This window comes from Acanthopagrus latus, chromosome 10, assembly GCF_904848185.1.
Source record: "Acanthopagrus latus isolate v.2019 chromosome 10, fAcaLat1.1, whole genome shotgun sequence".
NCBI lineage: Eukaryota > Metazoa > Chordata > Actinopteri > Spariformes > Sparidae > Acanthopagrus > Acanthopagrus latus.
In genome coordinates, this window is record NC_051048.1 from 19291520 (window position 1) to 19310721 (window position 19202).

The 19202-nt window shown below is 41.8% G+C and overlaps 1 protein-coding gene across 21 annotated transcripts in view; it reads right to left on the minus strand.

The window, feature by feature from the left end:
• The window catches only part of LOC119027225 (adhesion G protein-coupled receptor L3-like), a 211437-nt gene that overhangs the window by 115803 nt on the left and 76432 nt on the right, over positions 1–19202 (minus strand). For all 21 annotated transcript variants that reach the window (XM_037112192.1, XM_037112195.1, XM_037112203.1 and 18 more), the window contains exon 4: positions 16667–16880. In XM_037112192.1, coding sequence (XP_036968087.1) covers positions 16667–16880 — 214 coding nt within the window. The remainder of the gene's footprint in view (positions 1–16666; positions 16881–19202) is intronic.

The window sequence follows — 19202 nt, forward strand, 5'->3', positions numbered from 1 at the left end:
GCGTGCATTGGCATGCAGGAAATCGCCGCGGGTCTTAAGGAATTGTCCTGAAAGACGCACGGTTGGGATTAAAAGCTTGGGCTTGACTGAACTCTCCTGTCTTCTCTGTGTCAATATGCCCGAGGTACTGTCACTCACGACTTAAGTCTGAGAGGAAAGTAATTTAGTTGCACAAGGGTGCTAATTCAGTACAAGGTGTATCAATTTTGTTGATGGTAGGATGGCAGCAGCGGTAAAAACACGACTTAGGTACATTACAATGTGTTGAATTTGCAAATACATTTTGAAAGGCTGATGTTAATTCTAAACCTTTAGAGGCTGATAGAAATCACTGTTTCTTTCTGTTAATTTAAATTAATCAAATAACTCTTTGCTAGATGAAACTAAGAGAACTGCAAATTGACATTTGTCTGTTCTGTGGTTACTACTTAGATGCTTGGCTTTTATTTTAGTATTGATATTGTATGATAATAATGATGATGATAACTTCGAGAAGTTTAAGTCAGTCTTGATCTGACAATATGTTTATCAAGTCTGTCTGTTCACAGTTATGACTCAGAGAAAGACGATGAATTTGGATGTGAATCGTGGCTCACGCCTTGTTTTTTTTTGTTTTTTTCTCAAAAACCAAAAGACATTTAATTAACAAAGACACACACACACAAAAAAAGAACAAAGCAAATCTTCAAATCTGAGTTGGAACCAGCAGCAGTAGTTGGCATTTTGGCTTGAAAACAACAAGCCAAAGCCTGTTGTAAAAATGTGTGGAATCATTGCAGGTTCTTTACCTTAGTAACATCTACTCTCCAGCTCTGATTCAGAAGCCAGGCTTCACGAACATGCTGTGACTGCGTCGGATTTATTCAGAGCTTGTTTTTGACAGACCAGGAGAGCAAGTGAGGTGAAAAAGGAAGGAACAAGAAGTACAAAGACTGATATAGTACTGGCCCCTTCCTGGACTGGTAGAGGTGACAAGGCGTTCCTTGTATTTCACCCACGCAGCACCGCTGTCCCATTGAATTTGTCAAGGGAAGCCAAGACATTTAGCTGTCTTTTAACTTCTCTTCCATACCAACAGGTCTCCTGAGATACAGCCTGGGGAGGAGAGGAGTCGCATTCTGGTGGAAAACAAAGTCTAGAGTGTGTCATCCTGTCTGTTTGTTTCTGCTCGGCTTGCTTTCCAACTACGGTATGTATTTGGTGTCGACGTCTGTCGGTAGCAGAAGATTTATTGCAAAACACTTTGAAAAATGACAGATTTTTGGAGCGCACTTTGTTGTGCTGTTGTACCGAACATAAAATGTGTTATCCTCACCTAATTCCATCATTTATGGTATCTGTTATGACAAGAGGCCCGTCTCAAAAAGCAGGATTAGTGGGAAGGCGAGCTAACCCTCACTGTGTCTGACAAAGACGCGTCGAGTTCAAACTGAGCTCTGTTGCCATGGTTTCTAATGCCCCCACACCAAACCTCCAAGTGGCTGCTTTTGTCCAGGCTCGTGGACAGATACGTAGAAAAAGACCAACTCCTAGACCACTGAGCCTCATGTCTATGGGTCATCAGCAGGGACAAAAATCCTGCATTTACATAGAAGGACAGAGAAGCTCAGAGTGACGTATTTCCTGGTACTTGACAGAAATGACACAATATTTGGAGAATTCTTGTAGACTGTGTTTCCTCAAACTATACTTTTAAATGCTAAAATTGCTCTTCACTTTGTAAGTGAAAAGCAGAGCTTTCAGTCTACTTTAAATATTTCCTCATCCTGCTTTTAATATTTAAAAATTGCATTGTTTTCACCCTTTTTTACTGCTCGTATTCTATGTCTTAACTTTGCAGCATTTTACTATTTTATGCTGCAGCAGCAACCTAATTTCCCAACTGGAGTCAACACTTCCATCATATCTTTTATTAAATATACTGCTGTCAAGCGATTGGCTGTCTGCACAGCTTTCACCTCTTTCATGTGAACTTGCATCACGAGGAAAGGCCCCAGACGCAACGGAGAACGAGGTAATTGGAGTACTTTCTTGAAATGCCTGAGAGAAATGTTACAAAATAATAAGACAACAGTGGAAGGTCAAAGGTGGACGACACACTGGCGAAACTTATAATGTCTAAATAAACAGACCATGACCGAGCCCGAAAGAAAGGAAAGGATAAGAGACATCCTTGCAAAGGCAAATTCAAATTCTGATCTTGCAACCAATCAAACACCAACAGATGTCCAGGCTGCGAGTCAACAGCGTTGTAAACAACAATTCAACTTTTCAAGGTGACGTGAGAAACTTGATTGTGTGGTGACACTATCAGCAGGCGAAAAAGGGAGAAAGGGTGCAGTGGAGCCTCAGATGAACCGTCTTTTTATCTCAGCTGCATTCCCCTCTGCCATTCTCCAACTTGTGGAAACAGTCGCAGTTTCCCTCCCTCCGTCCCAAACTTTCTGAACGAGTCCTTGAACCTCTTTGCTCCTCTGACACAAATACAGATTAAAGCCACAGTTTTAGATTCTTTAACCGTTTTCAAGTTGTTTTATAGTCAAGCCCTCTGAGTAAAAGAAGGCAGATAAAGGATTTTCTAGTGAACTGATGGACCAAATTGCTTCCTTCCATCTATCATATCTTACAGACAAAAATCAATTCATTTCATGACTCTTCCAGAGCTCACCAAATGCAAAAATGGAGGCTGATTGGGAGCTCTAACACTTGATGTGGGCAGAGAGGGGTCTGTAAATGTTTTTCAGCCATTAATTTCAAATATATAACTTGATTACTTTCCTTGGGGTTTGAAGAGTAGCCTCAAACTGCTTGAACTAATTGTAATTATATTGGGATTATATTATATGAGAATACCTTGATTGAATGCAGGTCATACAAAAATAGGAGCTATAAACATTTTGGTGCAACTAAATTTTTTTCTCATCCAATTGGTTGAACTTAAACCTTTTTTTTTTCCAGTGTTGATAAGGTACACACTCCTCAATGAGCATGTACATGAAAAAATTAGGCCCCCACAAAAGCCCCCCTCTGGCTTTATAAGCACCACTTTTAAACATGCTCTCAGCAAATGGCGAGAGGGCGGGCTTCGATGCCACACTCCTTTATGGGGATAGCATTTCTCTGCGGCGGCGACAAGCACTTCACTCAAAAACAGACTATAGCGAGGAACAACCACGGTCCAGCGGCTGAGGAGGCCATTGATGGAATTAAGGCTCATGAATAAGAATGCAGCGCGGAGCGAGTGAGAGCTCTCCCACTGTGTAATATTGACATGCTCCCCAGTCGGAAAATAGCCTGGCATAATTAGCTTTCAAAAGAGGCCAAAAAAAGGAGAGGCCACTCTAGACACAGACGAAGCCCTCGACAGGACGTGTGAGCCACTGAAGATGGGCGAGCGGCGGGGTGAGGCGGTGGAGGACAATCAAAGGCAGTTCTTTGCTGCAGAATTTATGGGGGTCAACTGATTTGCAAATGGGTTTGTAGAAGATTTTTGTGAAAATTACACTGGCATAATTATGATACGAGAAGTAATGATGCTTGAAATAGTTGAGTTTCGTCAGAAAAAAAAAATTGAGCTCATGTGTTACAGTGGAAGGCTGGAGAACTGCTACCAAATGAACCTTGAGATGAGACTGTTTTGCTGTTAACAGCGTGGATGAGAATCAGTGGAGAAAAAAATGGGAATTTGATCTACATTTTCGGGACTTCTACCCAAATTGCACCTGCTGATGAAGATCACGTGTTACAATCAAAAGCTCTGAAACAGAACAGCAAACAAATTGTCCGTGAAGTGAAATAATCTTGTTGAATGCTTGAAACATTTGAAAATACAAAAGAGCAGCGTGCTCAAATTCACATCACTGATTTAGAAAACCTTGTTCGTCAGGGTCTCAGAATTTTGGAACTGAACATATAAGATTGCTGCCAAACACTGTTTTTAAATATTAGTGAAACTTATTTTTTCCAAAATAAAGAAAGAAAGTTGTATTTTCAGTACTGGGAAGAGTTCCAGACTTGACACTTGGTCTCGAGTTAGGCTTAAGAAACAAAATCTTTGGATTTATTTGTTTATATACTTAACTCCCTGAAAGTTGAGACTAGACAATAGTATTAAAAGGCTTCAACTTAAGTGAAACTTGTTTTGCAAAGACCTGGGACCCAGGACCTGACCCACAACAAAACACTCTGGTAGTTGGTTGTGAGAGTCTCCAGAGCTTCTACAACAGTTTCAAAGACAAAAATGAGGAAAGGAAAGGTGAAAAGTATCTCTAAATGCCTTTAAATAAGGACACCCTTGATGATAGATGGCCGACTAGCCTGATGGTGCTTATTAGGACAATTTAGACCACGTCAGTCACTCGAGGTCAAACCAAACAGATCTACTGTCATGAAATCTAAATGCACTGGAAGTCTCAAATAGTGAACAGTGTCCCTCAAGATTCCCGCCCACTAAGTATTTCTGTATGGATTACTGGATACGTATAGAGTTCAAGTGGTACAAACTCAATGAATACTCAGCTGCTTGGCCTTGATCAAAGTGAATTATGCAACGGTGCCATGAAACATTGATTACGAGAGTGTCATCAGTTTTAAAGCTTAAAGATTGATGCATTATGTTTTCATTTTTTTTCTCTGCTGCATATTAACTACGCAGGTGCGTCCAGCAGCTGAGGATCAAACGGAGGCATAATTGCACCGTTTTAATTAGTTAGGATTTAAAGTTTCAGGCTCAGCCAAATGTGATCCTTTCCATTTAGCAGAAATACACAAGCACCACATTTATCAGGAAAGTAATATTTTTCAAACTTACGTCAAACATAATCCCAGAGACATACTTGTGGAGAAATGGAGAGCGGTGACCGTGGGTGAATGAGACCAGGCTAGAAAAAAACGGTCCTTTGTGAGGTGCTAACTGTGTGTGGCCAACGGAGAGTCACGAAGGAAACAAGGTGAAACCGCTCCTTGTCTCGCTCTCTTGATTTCCAAGGTTAGAGGGCATGTGGCCTGAATGTAGATCTCTCTCTCGCTGCCCTCGTGAGTCTCCCAGCACACAGAGAATTTGGATTTTGTGGCGACTCATTCATGCCCAGCGTAAGCCCATTAGGAAAAAAAGGGTTGATGTGACAAAGACACGAAGAAAAAGTGAAACATTAAAGTGAAATAAATCAAACGGAGACATTGGGAAGAGGAGTGCTGAGGAGGGCAAAAGGGATTAGGAGTCGAATGGTAATTGAGAGGACGGGGAAAGAGACAGAGCGAGGGGATGATAGCAGGATTAAGAGAGGTAGACAGTGCCCTGCGATGCCAGGCTGAGTAACGACTGGAGGAGTTTGAGCCATCAACCGTTTCAGGGTGAGTACAGCTCCGCGTTGCACAGATGAGTCGCTTTCAAGCAATGCTCAACCTCAACCAAGCTAGATGACACACATCACCACAAACAACACGACGACAAACACAAACAGCAACCACATATTATCTATGACAAACGCTGGGAATCGAGAATTGTTCTAAAGCAGCAAAATACTCAAAAGCCTCTTTTTGAGAGACTAAAGACTTTGACTCTTGAAAGTGTAACAAAGAGCTGCCTCATGCTTAGAGATGACTCAGTGCCCTAACATCAGTAGCAAATCATGAAGACTAATCAAAATGACAAAAAAACAAAACAAGCACAATCAAAGGAAAGCATGACTCAGCAAAAGGTCACTACATTAAAGAAAACAAGATCTAATTGATCATTTCATACTGGAAATGCACATTTGACACTAGTCCACGGAGGCCACTCTGGTCGGGGTGTTGGTTCAATGACATTTAAAAGTCACTGACACCAAAGCCCAGGTGAGTCGCACCTCGGGTTCGCTGGTCGGGAAGCAGATGCATGTTGGAAAGATCATTTGATTGTCTGGGAGGTTAAGAGTGGCGAGGTGCAACTCAACAACACCAGAGGCAGGTAATGTGCCTTTGTGTTTGCAGAGATACTTAAAGTTTAATTTGGCAACACAATCATCCCCAGCTGCACGCCGGCTCTGTCGTAAAATTAAATGAATTATGTATCACATTATTTTGATGTTTGCCTTTGTTTCACTTAAGTGATTAATAAGGTTGGATTCAATTAGATATACTTACTTTTATGTGCGACGATAACGCCACTGCTGCCAAAACCAGAAGACTGAAGCAGTTTGTTTAAGCTGTTTATATGATTGCATAAACAGACAATTCCGCACAATAATCCTGTTTACATGGCTATCCACGGAGAGTTGCTGATGTTTGTTTTTTTTCTCCTCAAAAAGATAAATTGTCTGCTCACCCCTATCATATTTCATCAAAAGTATTCCAATCATAACTCCCCCTGCATGGCATTGTACTGCCGCTTGAAATGCATTTCAGCAATTATAAATGCAAGGATAGTTTTGCCAGACAAGTTGAAAGCAAGGTGGTGACTCACACAGCTGTGGCCCGTGGGTTTTTTGGATGAGAATATGGAGAGGAGACTGGTGGGAACAAACAGCCTCCAGATCATTCAGCAACGTGAAGGAAGAAGAGAGGAACTTTTAAATTGACTTAAGAGTTTTCTCTTTGAACTGTATGTCCACTGATGCGTCCCACAGAAATTCGTCTCCTTAAGCCGATCGCTTGTTATGCTTAGAAATGTGAGCGTGCCGAGTTGTACAGTTGGCACAGAATGATTAACGAGTGGTTATTCTGTAGCGGTGTGGTGTCGGTTGCATCTGACTGAATGTTGCTGTCACAGAAAACTTTGCTAATTGATGTAAAGGTCTCATACTGAAGAAAGTGAGTATTAAAACTCTCATCCACAGGGAAACTGCTCAGGCCTGTGGCAGCCAACCAATCAGAGCTTTTAGCTGTGTTAAAGAGACAGGCTATTAAAAACAGAGCACGCAAAAAGAGGATGAATAGTGGTGCTGCAGCAATGGAGGGTGTGAGAAAACCAATATGATGGTGGATCCGAATCACTGTAAAGATTTACACAAGTTTGTTTACAGTCCTTCACACTGGTGTTATTTCTTATAGGGTTAGGGTTAGGGTTAATTTTCTGCTGTTAGATCCTCAACTAATACACTGTATTTCCATAATTGCAGATGTCAAGCTGCAGGAAAGCCATCAGAGTGAAGTTGTTTTTAACGGCAAAATTGGTCAGCTGAAGGGATAAAAGAGCCACGAAACGTTTCGGAACTCATTCCAATAATGAGCCATGAATCAGCTTGAAAGGATGCTGTTTTTATCTTGAAGGAGAGATGATGAATAGCCAGGAAAGTTATTAAAGGTCAGAAGAAGTTGCATGCCCTCTCTATGTTGGAGAGAGAGAAAAAAAAATGGATCCAGCGCTTCAGGGCAGAAGGAAGAGATCGAGCAGTAGACATCAAATGTGTATGTTGCCAACTCCCACCTGCCAATTAAAAAAAAAAGACGAAGAAGTAAAAAACTAGAAGAACAGGGATGAAAGACTATGGAGCGCAGAGAAGGGCAAATATCAGATAGAGGGAAGGAAAAAAGCCTTGTGCGCTCCCTGCTCTCTGACTAACCACCTGCTCCTGTCTGAATTAGCCCTTTCTTTACTGTTTGCACTCATCCAAGTGAAACTCACTCCCCTGGCTGACAAATGGACTGATCCTAAACCCATGTTTAGTGAGCCACTACTGTGACGGCTATTAATCTGACACCAATGACCAGAGCGAGGCTTCCTCAGGGTAATATTAAAGGGGCACAAAATAACATTTCTTGCGAGAACTCCCAAACTTCTGGATTCTTTGGCAAAGAGCTCAACTTATAGGGCCATAACAAAGTCTATGGGGCATTCAGCTCAGGAATCCAAAAATGGACTGTGTTACGGTCGATTCAAACCACTGGCCTGGTTGGAATCAATCCGCTCTTCTTTTATCTCTACTTCCTGAGAGGTCCCATCCCATTCGTACGAGGGGAGATGTCCTTAAACATTTCCCATTTGCCAACTCAGGCTTCCTTTCTCGTCTAATCACCACAGAGGTTTGCATGGCCTCATCTGGGCACCTGGGGCTGACCGGATAGGCTGCCAGCTCGAAATTTACAGCAAATAATTGGCCAAAAGTGAATGCGGCAGGTTCTTATCAAAGAGGATTGGAGAAGTAGGGTTGGAGGTAGAACGGGCTGAAAAATGAGACAGAATAATGAATGTCAGGTGATGTCATCCGACGCGGGGACAGAATGGAACGAGGAGGAAATAAACCTCTTTGATTTTACGGAGAGAGGGGTGACGTGAGGGCAGGAGGCAAACGTGCAGAGGAGAGGCGGTTTAAAATCCATCAGTAATCCAGAGAACTCGGGAAATGTGTTTATTACTTTGCAAGTTTGCTTTACAGCGAGCGGAGGTCTTTATCTTCTCTTTCTGTCAGAGAGCTTTTATTAATACCCCTTTGCATATTAACGCTGGCTGCAAAAACACCCACCATTCTCTATTTGTTCATACTATTACAACAGGCAGTTGTCCCCCGCTGCGCTCATCGGTCATGTTTTTGTTCTGTAATTGTCAGGTGCTCAACACATAATTGTATCATGGAAAAACAGCCTCCAACCAAGAGTAAGCAAGACAAACCAATGAAACGAATGGAAAATGGCTGGTAGGAAAAAAAACTCTGCTGGATGATTGATGGACAACATGCACGCACTATAATCTACTGTGCTGTTAAGCAAATGGTTTCAACAAATTGTTCATATATATGTTGATCCCTGGGTATTGTATTTCTCGGTTAGGTGCCCAGTTGGAATCCATTTCCTTGAAGTAGTATCAGTGGTGGATCATTCCATATAATAAAGTGCTATATAATAAAGAGTCTCTTACTGCTATCAGCCTCATGGAACCTTCAATACAAAGCAGACCCTGTGTGATATTTGCACTTCAAACATTAGAGTCATGAATTAATATGTCTGAAATCTCATTGTTTGCGGGGTTAAATGTTTATGCAAACCTTGACTTTAACAAGGGGTCATGCATGAACAATGCTGGTTCTCCTCTCAGCATGATGAGGTCACTCTTGATGCCAATGGCAGCTTGTATCAAAGACTATGTTAAGTATTAAAGGCTACCCTAAGAATATGCACTGATGCCAGCTTGCTTTAATGCATTATGAACAGTTACAGTAATATATTTCTCCATATTAACATAGGTGTGTGTGTGTTTATCACAGCATAGCCTCTAACTTCTTCATGTCTCTGTGTGACAGAAATGAACTTAATGATGAAGCCTAATCCTCCGAGGGCTCTTGTCATTATAGACTGTATAGTTCTACTGTGTTTCATATGACTGAGCCTACAATCACAAATATTTACTCATGTCTGTCTCACAATGTATCAGACTTTGATCCTTTGTCTGCCTGCTCATCCCTGTGTCCAAGGCCATTTGTTTTCTTAATTTAATTGTTTTATAAAGGCTATCTGGGCATTCACTCAAAAGTAACTAAAACGTAGAGCAATAATCTAATTACTTTACACAGAAACAATTGTACTGACAGAAAGAAAAGGCTGCAAAAAACTGTTTGGAATTGCAATTTAGAATTACACAACCAAAAAGCTGTGGGACGCACTTGAAAATGGTCACAACTGATCCACGTGTCTAAACTTTTATCTGGGTCAACCACAAAATACACCTGATCCTTTGTTTCCCATAATGCAACCTGACAGAATCTTACACGAAATGTACGCTGTCTGTTGAGTGTACCCTTAAATTCTCAAACTCCAGTAATGACACCATGCCCTATATTGACATTTTTTTGTCTTTGATAATAAGTAAAGCTCATCTTTAAGGGCAACCGGTGTTTTAAATGAGAATATGCAGACAGCTAAATTATTTTTATGGTGACCTTCTATGAAGTAATTATTCATTTCAGGTGATATCGTCTCCGATATTCCCCCAACGAAGCAGCCATTTTGAAAATGCCAAAGTAAAATGATGTATTCTAGGCACATTTAAGCACTATATAATGCTACACACCACAACCAGAGCGGAGATACTGTATGTGAGTATGAAGCAGATGTTCATGCTCTACAACATGTCTCAGAGCAGAGGGCACATCAGGACAGTTAGGCATGTGTTTGTGTTTTCAGTTGTTTAGAATTACATCATGTTTGCAATCGATATGTTGATTCATACGCTGACAATTAGCAGAATTTTTTCCTTTGTTGCTTTAATAATAATGTCTCTTGCTCGACTTTTGATATTAAATGATACAAATTCTAAGTTAATAGGATTTCATAAATCACATTACATATATGTACATCTTAACCTCCCCAAGATGAGCCGAACATTAGTATTTTTGGCAGCAGGCAATGCACGGACGTCAGAATTTGTTTGCTTCCTCGGAAATCCCATGACATCCTGATGTTAGATGAGGGGATTTAAATGAAGATGGGCAAAAAAAAAAAAAAAAAACCTGAGGGGATTCTTCAGTTAATCCTCCTCTCCTGCTAAAACAAATATCTCATCAAATCCTTCAACTCTGAAATAAGGTCAAAAGCCAAGGATAATGAGAACTGGAACGTATGGGCAAGATCATCAGCAAAGGAGGAAGGATCCTCCCATCTGCTTCCCTCCTCTTATCCCTCAATCATTCTTGTCCCCTCTGTCGGCACATGTTTTCATCCATCGGGAGAGGAGCCATTCGTTTCATGCATTCCGACCGGAGCGCTGTGAGGTAAACAATGGCCTGGAAGCATTTATTTCCGGCATAAACGTCATTAACAGGAGGGTTTGTCAAATGTCAACTGTCACGAGGCCAGCAGGTTCAGATCCCAGGTTGCGCTAATTTAGTTTTATCTCCCTCAAGAGACTCATCAAGCTGTGATATCTATTAACCTTCATCATTAGTGTCATGCCCATTATAACAAAATGCTGGTACACAAAATTATGTTTTGTTCCTTGAAATGACAAGTGTGATGACACAGCAGTGGGAAGAATTTTTAGAAAGGAAATTAAAGTGACACAGAACAGCAGCGTCAGGGCCAACAGGGACAAGGGTGTGTGTGTGTGTGTGTGTGTCTGTGTGTGTGTTTTGGTGTTGTGGTGGGTGGGAGGGGCTGGTTTGCTCCATCCTGACCTGCTTTTCTCCTTCAGGGGTCATGCACAGGCCTGCCACAATGCTATCAGCTGTCCCTTAAGGTGTCCGCTGAGCTCTACCGAGATATAAGGTGATATATAGCTTTGATATAGCCTGTAATTACTGGCCGTGAAGGCCACACCGCCTTGGGGAAAGGAAAAGGGGAACACAAAAAAGGCAGGAGAAAGACACTGAGGCTCTGATGAGAAAAGGGTCACTGTTGTTTGATAGCACAAGTGCCCGGTCTCTCCAGCGATTTCACTCAATGGGAAATGGCACTAGATCTATACACGTTTTTTTGGAGAGAGGTAGACTCAAACAGACGCCTCAGCGCCCAAACAATGAGCTCCAAAAATATCCCGCCGGGGAATAGCAACGATTTGCAAAAATCACAGGCTGCAGTGTGCGTGCACAGGCAAATGCAAATGGCCTCAAATTGTGCTAAATTAATCCTCGGTAGCATGCTGCAATTACAGCATCATTAGCCTCCGTCGTGCTTGCAATGCGACACCACCTATAGGTGACATGTTTACCCAGAGGCTGGGGATTCGGCACTGCCATGATGTTCACAGCACAAAGGGAGCAATAGCTAATGAAAGAGGGCCATTCATTTCATCCTGTCACAGCGTGGTGCGAGACAACCTTCATTTTGAGATGCATTACGGCACTCACTAGCTCAGCGGCGTGATATCACTCAGGTACAGGGTGCTATTAGCTCTCGCTTAGAAGACTGTAATGGAACCAAACACCTTGCCGAAGTAGCCCAGTATACAGCTTTATAAGGGTGCTAAACTGGAAAAGGTAGCACTTGGGTTTGATAGCTGAATATCAATGGAGAGCTCTTAGAGGCTGGGGGAGCAGAGGGATTGAGCCGCCTAAATGTATATTGACAGCTTGCGAGAGCTGGTGACATGGCCGGGCATTTGCCGGTGATGGATGTGAGCCTGGCACAGAGACTAAGCTGGCAGCAGTGTGGCTCATCTTCAGACGGGATGTGAATGCTAACTACCACGCTTGCCAGTCACCGCGACTTAACTGGTGCCAGCAGGAGAGGCAGGTGGTACACAGGCTAGGGGGGGAAGAAAGGGGGCCACAAGTCCCACAAGAGGAAATTACTATCAGTGCATTCACGAGCATGTTAATTCGATTTTTTCGGTAATGCTCAGATTATTACACTTTAACCAGTTTGTCTTTGTTGAATTAAGATTGAAATTTGGGTAAACATAATCAGATTAGATAAATAAATGCCAGCGTGTTTGCTGACCCTGCTGTGTCTCATTTCAGCTTGTGTGCTTTTGGTTTTAGCAGTTAGAATACAAACATGCTCTAATATTCCAGAGTAACAGGATACGAACGTGCTGACGCTGATTATATGAATCAAAAAAGAAGTTAGAAGAGGTTACATGTGTGTTTTATAATATATAAAACAATATAATGCAGAGATGGCCCTGGCCGACAAATCCAGCCTCTTTCAATGTAAGACGTGTTTGTGTGGTACGGACGCCAACAAATGTCACGTCGTAGTGATTTCAATACTTTCTTTCAAATTCAAATTATTAGCATTCTATTTGTTGTTCTTAATTACCTTGTTTTGACTTGACGTCACAGTAAACCAGATGCAAAGCAGTGTGTCTGGGCTGATATAAACCGCACATTTTCAAAGTGCTGATCTCTGCTCTACTTTTTAAACTCAAACATGTCTTTGGAAGTGTTCATTTTTGCCCCAATCATTTAAAAAAAAAACAAAAAAAAAACAGATCTAACCTAATGTGTCTCTACACACACACACAGGCGCAGTGGTGTGATTATGCAAATTAACCGCTACAAAGAACAAAACACATCAACGAATCTGTCCATTTACTGTCTCCCGTTTGTTTTCTGCAGTCTGAAGCACATCCTTCCACACATTCGCCCTGTAATCAAACATCTCATGGAAACCACCGATTATTGGGGAAATCCGGTTACTGCAAAACCCACTTAAATGCTTTAATCACACTATTACAGTGTTCGGCTTGTTTCCAGTGATTGGGTTATAGCGCGTATGTAAACATACTGCTTGATCAATAGACGTGGGGGGGGCGGGGTCTGATGACAGACTGCTGATATTGACTCACAGACAATTACACAGAAAAAGAAAAAAACTATTTTCTGTGGTGATGAACGTGATAACAACTTAAAGATTGTGCTGACGGTGGCTTACAGGCCACAGATCCGATCAAAGCAAGCTAATTGAAAGTCAGAAAAGGGAAAGCAACACTGGAAATCAAGCATGTGACTCTATTTGCAGTTCATTCTATTCAGGCGTCACATTATCCTCACAGAAATCATGCTGTATACATCTAGCCCCAACACATCCAGTCAGCCCTGGGTGCCCCTGTTGTCACCTGGGCCTTATCACAAAGCCTTTGAAGACTTCCTCCCTTCAGATTACTTGTTTCTGTTTTGTTCTCGTTTTCTTTTTAACCCTAATGAGCTTAGCCACAGGTTCCTAGCAACGGCGCTGACAGCTCGACAATGAAATAGTCGGGGGTGGCGTTCGTTTGTTGTGCTAACCCTCCGCATGCTAATGTGCGGCTGTGTCGCAGCAGCCACAAATATCATTGAATCCTCTCGCCCCGTCCCTACTTTGGCACCCTCCTTCCCCACCCACCCTCGATTCAAACCGCCCACACCTTTCATCCACTTAGCGACTTCCTCTTCCAAGACAAAGTGCTCTGGCTCTGAAATCGGGTTGTGGTTACCTTTTAGCATAGTTGAAACGCCCCCAGTAGCGACGAGATGCTAAAAAGACTCGCTTTTCTCTGGCACTTTATGGTAGTTTTGTGTTCTTGACAGTGGCAGGACCCGTTGATTCATTCCTGCGGGGATTTTTAGTCTGAGTGGGCGGCTGGAGAACAAGGGAGCCACAGGGTGCATCAATTATCTGACAACATGTTTCAAACTGCCTCTTTTTACCATCAGCTGCTTTTCACACAGCTGATTATCTGAACTCTATGGCACCCAACGAAAAAAAAGCCAAGAGCAATTGTTTGATAAAGCCCTGCAGGTCCATTAGTATTCTCAAAGGGGTCTGTCTTATGTGGACCCAAAGCTTCGGACATAAAAAGAGTTGGACAAACGCTAACGCAGGCTCGCTATTTAGATTGAGTCCATGCCTTCTAAGTGCTGCAATAAGTCAATAGAAGAGCTAAAATGGACTACATATACATTCAGTCCACACTTGTCCTCAACCGTGCATTTTCTTGAATCCAGCCTACTTGGTTAAAACCCCCAGAAACTTGTGTATATATTACCTTAATGTTAGCAATCCATTACACTGCAAGAGCCACTGCACAGTAAGACTATACTCTGTCTGCCCTGACAAATAGGTCTCCATGTCCCGGTTTCTGCACAACAGGGTCATAACTCTGAAAAGAAGACTCACACATGGCAGCAAAGCTCATCGAGCACATTTTTATTTTGACAAATAGCTGATAATGTTATTCATACTAGTTCAAATGAACATGGATTTGTGTCGGAACGGATTTATGACTAATATAGATTAGGAGCCAGGCGTGGTGAGGTTACGTTTGAACGTGTTAATGGCTTACTGGGACTCCTGACCCAATTAATCAATAACAGGGATATGTTACTAAACCATACACCACCCCACAGGAGGGCTTTTGTATTAATCTTCTGAAACCACTGGAAACTTTAAACATGGCTCTTGTGTTTTCTGTTTGTTTTTTTTTTTACAAATCTCAAGGGCCAGACCTCATATTTATCACACACATGAATCGTGGACACACTGTGTGATACTCTGCACCAGTTTTCCACAAAGCCACTAATTTCCATATTCTGAGGCGAGATCAATAAAAACAGTTGTTTCATGGAGAAAAAAACATGTCCCGAGGAGAGCGGCATGTAATTCCATTTGGGCTGACCTCAGGTGTGAATTACAGCATCTCTCATTAACTGATAATTATGTTTTCCAGATTTTCTAACAAACACAGCTCCTTGAGTCAATTACTTAGCAGCAGAAGCTCAATTTGTTTGTGATAGTGACTCTATGTGTACATACGCATACATGCAAATATTCCTTTATTAAGAATGTGGCTAAGAACGAGCACTTTTCATCACGGCTATGTGTTGTAATTATCTGTAGAGCTTTAAATTACAGACAAATAAATATGCAACACTTGCAGAAAGAAAGAAGATATATTGTTAATCACGTGTTAAGCCACAGATAAACTATGATGAATCTTTTGTGGTCAATTTAAAAATAAAACAAGTACATGCTGCAAACAGCTACATCACCTTAAATGATCATCAACTGATTTATTGAGTTTCGCCCAATTAATTTATTACTCAGTACTTTATGTCAACTTTCCTAGAGGGAGATGCTCACATCACGCATTTATCTGTCTAGAAAATGACAACACTTTCCTTTAACTGCACCACCAATTTATACAAAATCACTGATGGCAACAGCTAAAATCTACACTTTCAAGGAACGATAGCACAGTCTAGGTGCAGATTGCAGAAATAATTACATCCAACAAACCTGACTGCATATCACACATACTGAGAAGTTCCACTAATTATCTCCTCTGAAACTGCCAACATATTGTTCATCACACTAAAACGTCAGAGAACGAGGTCGCACCATGTCCAAATACAAAGCTGATCGTCTCCACAGACGAAAACATACATTGTCTCTCTTTTGTCTCTCTCTCTCGAATAAGACTACAACCTCCCTGTTTCTTCTCGGCCTGTTTAGTAAAACTTCTTTGCACAGTCTTAGCAGTTCTGGACATATTTGATCCGCTCTTTCCTCCATCTTAAGAGCTTATCTAACTATGGAGTATCCACCCGCTGAAGAGATCAACGATTTAAAATGTCTGCTGCCGCCTTCCTCTCAGCTGATACGTCTCAATTATTGGCCACTGTCGACTCCATACTAAAGATGACTGTCAATTATAGGTTGTACTAAACAAAGATTTTTTTAAAAAGACCATGCTTCTCTCCTAAAGTCCCTGAGGGTTGTGTTAAGATGAACACTGAGTAACAGGAAGGAAACAATTTAAGGATCCGCAGATGCCCTGATAAACTATTTTTCATTTCATTTTCAGCAATAACATCTAAAGCATGTTTTATGTCCTTTAAGCCATTAAGCAGTCGGTCTTCACAACATTCAGCATTTGGGAGGACCCATTGTACGGTCAAGTATGTATTCCACTCAGAAAGTGGAAGCTAGCAGTGGAGCTAATTAGATTTTATTTTTCCAATATGTTATACTAACATTCACAAACTCACCTGCTGCTCTTCACAGGTAAGTGTTGTATCTAACTTAGCCATCTCTTTTAATCATGCTGGTTAACTGCCTTTGTGGATGTTGGAATTCGAAAAGGAAATATCTTGTTCTTGGTGATAACATTTTTTTTCACCACGTTGTTGGGAAAGTCAAAACAAACACTCAGGATACTGATTTCTTAGCAAAAATTAAACTCAATTTCAGCCCAATTGAGTCCAATGAAATCCCCACTTCATTTAGCAAAATTCATGCAAAAATGTCCAAATAATGACCACAAACACGTCCCTACCTTTGAGACATGATCTTGTATGCATCCGGCAGGTAACACCTCGTGTTCTCCATCTGCGCCGGGTCGGCATCACAGATCTTGTCATCGGTGCGACCGTAGTTGGCGCTCTCAATCATGATGACGTCGGTGCCCGGGCAGCGCAGCTCGATGGGGTAGCTCTCGCAGGACAGCTCCCTCCTCACCACCGCCATGGGGATGGGCGCTCGACTGAAGGCTGCAGAGAAAAAGAACCAGAATGTAAGCGCGACTTGTTCTGATTCCTTCCATTCCCCTGGTTAAAGGCTTTAACCACACTGCACTTTAGTGTGGATACAACTCTATCCTGGTGTCAGGGTTTGTAGAAAAAATAAGTCTGAATATTCCTACAGGAAAATACAACAACAGACGGGAGGACCTGCAATCAAAAGGTCCGACATTAAGACATATGAGAAGAGGTTGTCCACCCTGGTCTAGAGAGTGTGGGCGGACAGGACGCTGCTTGCTTGGAGTGGGTGGATGAGCAATACCACAGGGGCCTTTGAGAAGCCAGGGGGTTGTGGAAAGAGAGAGCGCGAGATTGACACGGATCAAACATAAGGAAATAGACACGGTGTTTGCATTCGGCTGTGAGAAAATAAACATTAATTACACGAGCATTCAACTGAGAAATTAGAGGACAGACAGACATGCAGAGACAGAGAAAGCAGAGCGGAGTGTGTCTCATGGAAATTGGTACAATTTCCCTCAAGAGCTGAATCCATAAATCATAAGAGCTGCCTAATGCTTTGTGTTTTAAGGTGACACAATGCACTTCAGTTAAACTACAAGCCGGCAGGAGGCAGCAGGTCAAAAGGTGCTCGGTGCCTCAAGCCAAAGCTGAGAGTCTGTTTGGCAAAAAAAAATAAAAAAATCTGCTGTTTACCGCAGAGCCAAAATGGCCAGGAGGACTAGTGGGACCGAGCGGCGGCAGTTCAGAGGTTGCATTTTTTTTTTCACCCTCTCCTTGACACAGGCACACGCACACACACCCACGCACGTCTGTGGAGGCTCACACTCACGCACGAGCGGGCATGTGCACGGCAGACTGCAGGAGTTCTGTGTTTACAGCGAGAATAAAAAATGAGCAAGAAACGTAAACAGTGGCCTGAGAGACTGTAGGAGGACTGTGGCAGTTATAGATTTTTATAAACATCCCCTTCAGACGAGCGTCTGAGCTGCGAGAGCCACCGCTGGGCACACACATTCATCACAAGGACAGAGAGAGGGGGGGACAGAAAATAACAGCGCGGAGAAAACAGAGCTAGGCAACATCACCTGAAAGCCATATCATGATTAATTGTCACATTCGCCTCTGTAGCAATAAATGACACAAACATGTCCACAAGATTTTAATTTCCATTAAGTCACGGGATTGGAAACTGCTACAAAATGGGCCTCATATCATATTAAAACAAGGCTCAATTTCATTTTCGAGCAACAATGATAATATTACAAATACTCACACACAGAACGGCAGTTTTTTATTTCTGAGCTTTTAACAACGTCTAAATGGAAACAACATTTGTTATCATGTTTCTGATATTTCAGTTAACAACAAAAAAACTACCTTAACTGAAAATGATTTTGTTGCACAGAATTGAATTTGAAAGACACGTTCATGGCATCAATCATATCATTCTTTCTGTTTGTCGGAGGTGTATAAAATGGCAAATGCAAAGTGACAGACTTCTGTGTCTGAAAATTGTCTCGTTAGCGTGACATTTCCACTCTTTCCTTCTTTCTCAGCGGCGCAATCATCACGTTATATAATGTTGTTGTGATTCAGGTGATGGAAAAATTGCTCCTGTTTCATCTTGAAGCTGTGATAATGACTGTTTTCTGACAGAAGTTACATGTAACTTTGTTCGTGTTGACTCACGAGGCATTTTCCTTCTGCACCAGCTCATCCTGGTTGTCTTGCTTTATCAAAAGTTATACCGGCCATCTCGAGGGTAATTGCGTATCTTAAAGCAGCTGCAGTGCGCGTAATAATGTGGACACAACTAAATCTACCAGGAATAAAACAGCATAAAGACTCCTACTTTTGACATGAAAGTACTAAAGACTTTTAGCTGAATACTATTTATATGGGTGCCTTTGACTTAAGTACCAGTGACTTACAGTGACACAAGCAATCCTTACAGAAAAAAGCACACACAATGAAGAGTTTGGTACACAAGAAATACATGAAGCACATGAGCCATACGGGCATCTCACAATATTTCATGTGAAATATAAGATATTGTATATGAAAATATCCATTTAGAATTCAGTCAAAAAGCCCTTTGGTTCCGTCAAAAAAAACACATGTTCTTTTTGGGAAAATAAAAAAGTCATACTATAAATCATAATATATGTCACACAGACATAGGCGGTCAGCGCACAGCATTTTCACAAGGTTACAAAACGATCACTGCCATTTTCATATTTTCAGGTGTCATGCAGGCACTCCCTCCCTGACAATCAACAAAATAAAAAAACACACACACACAAAAAAACATTTTAAAAAAGAGATGCG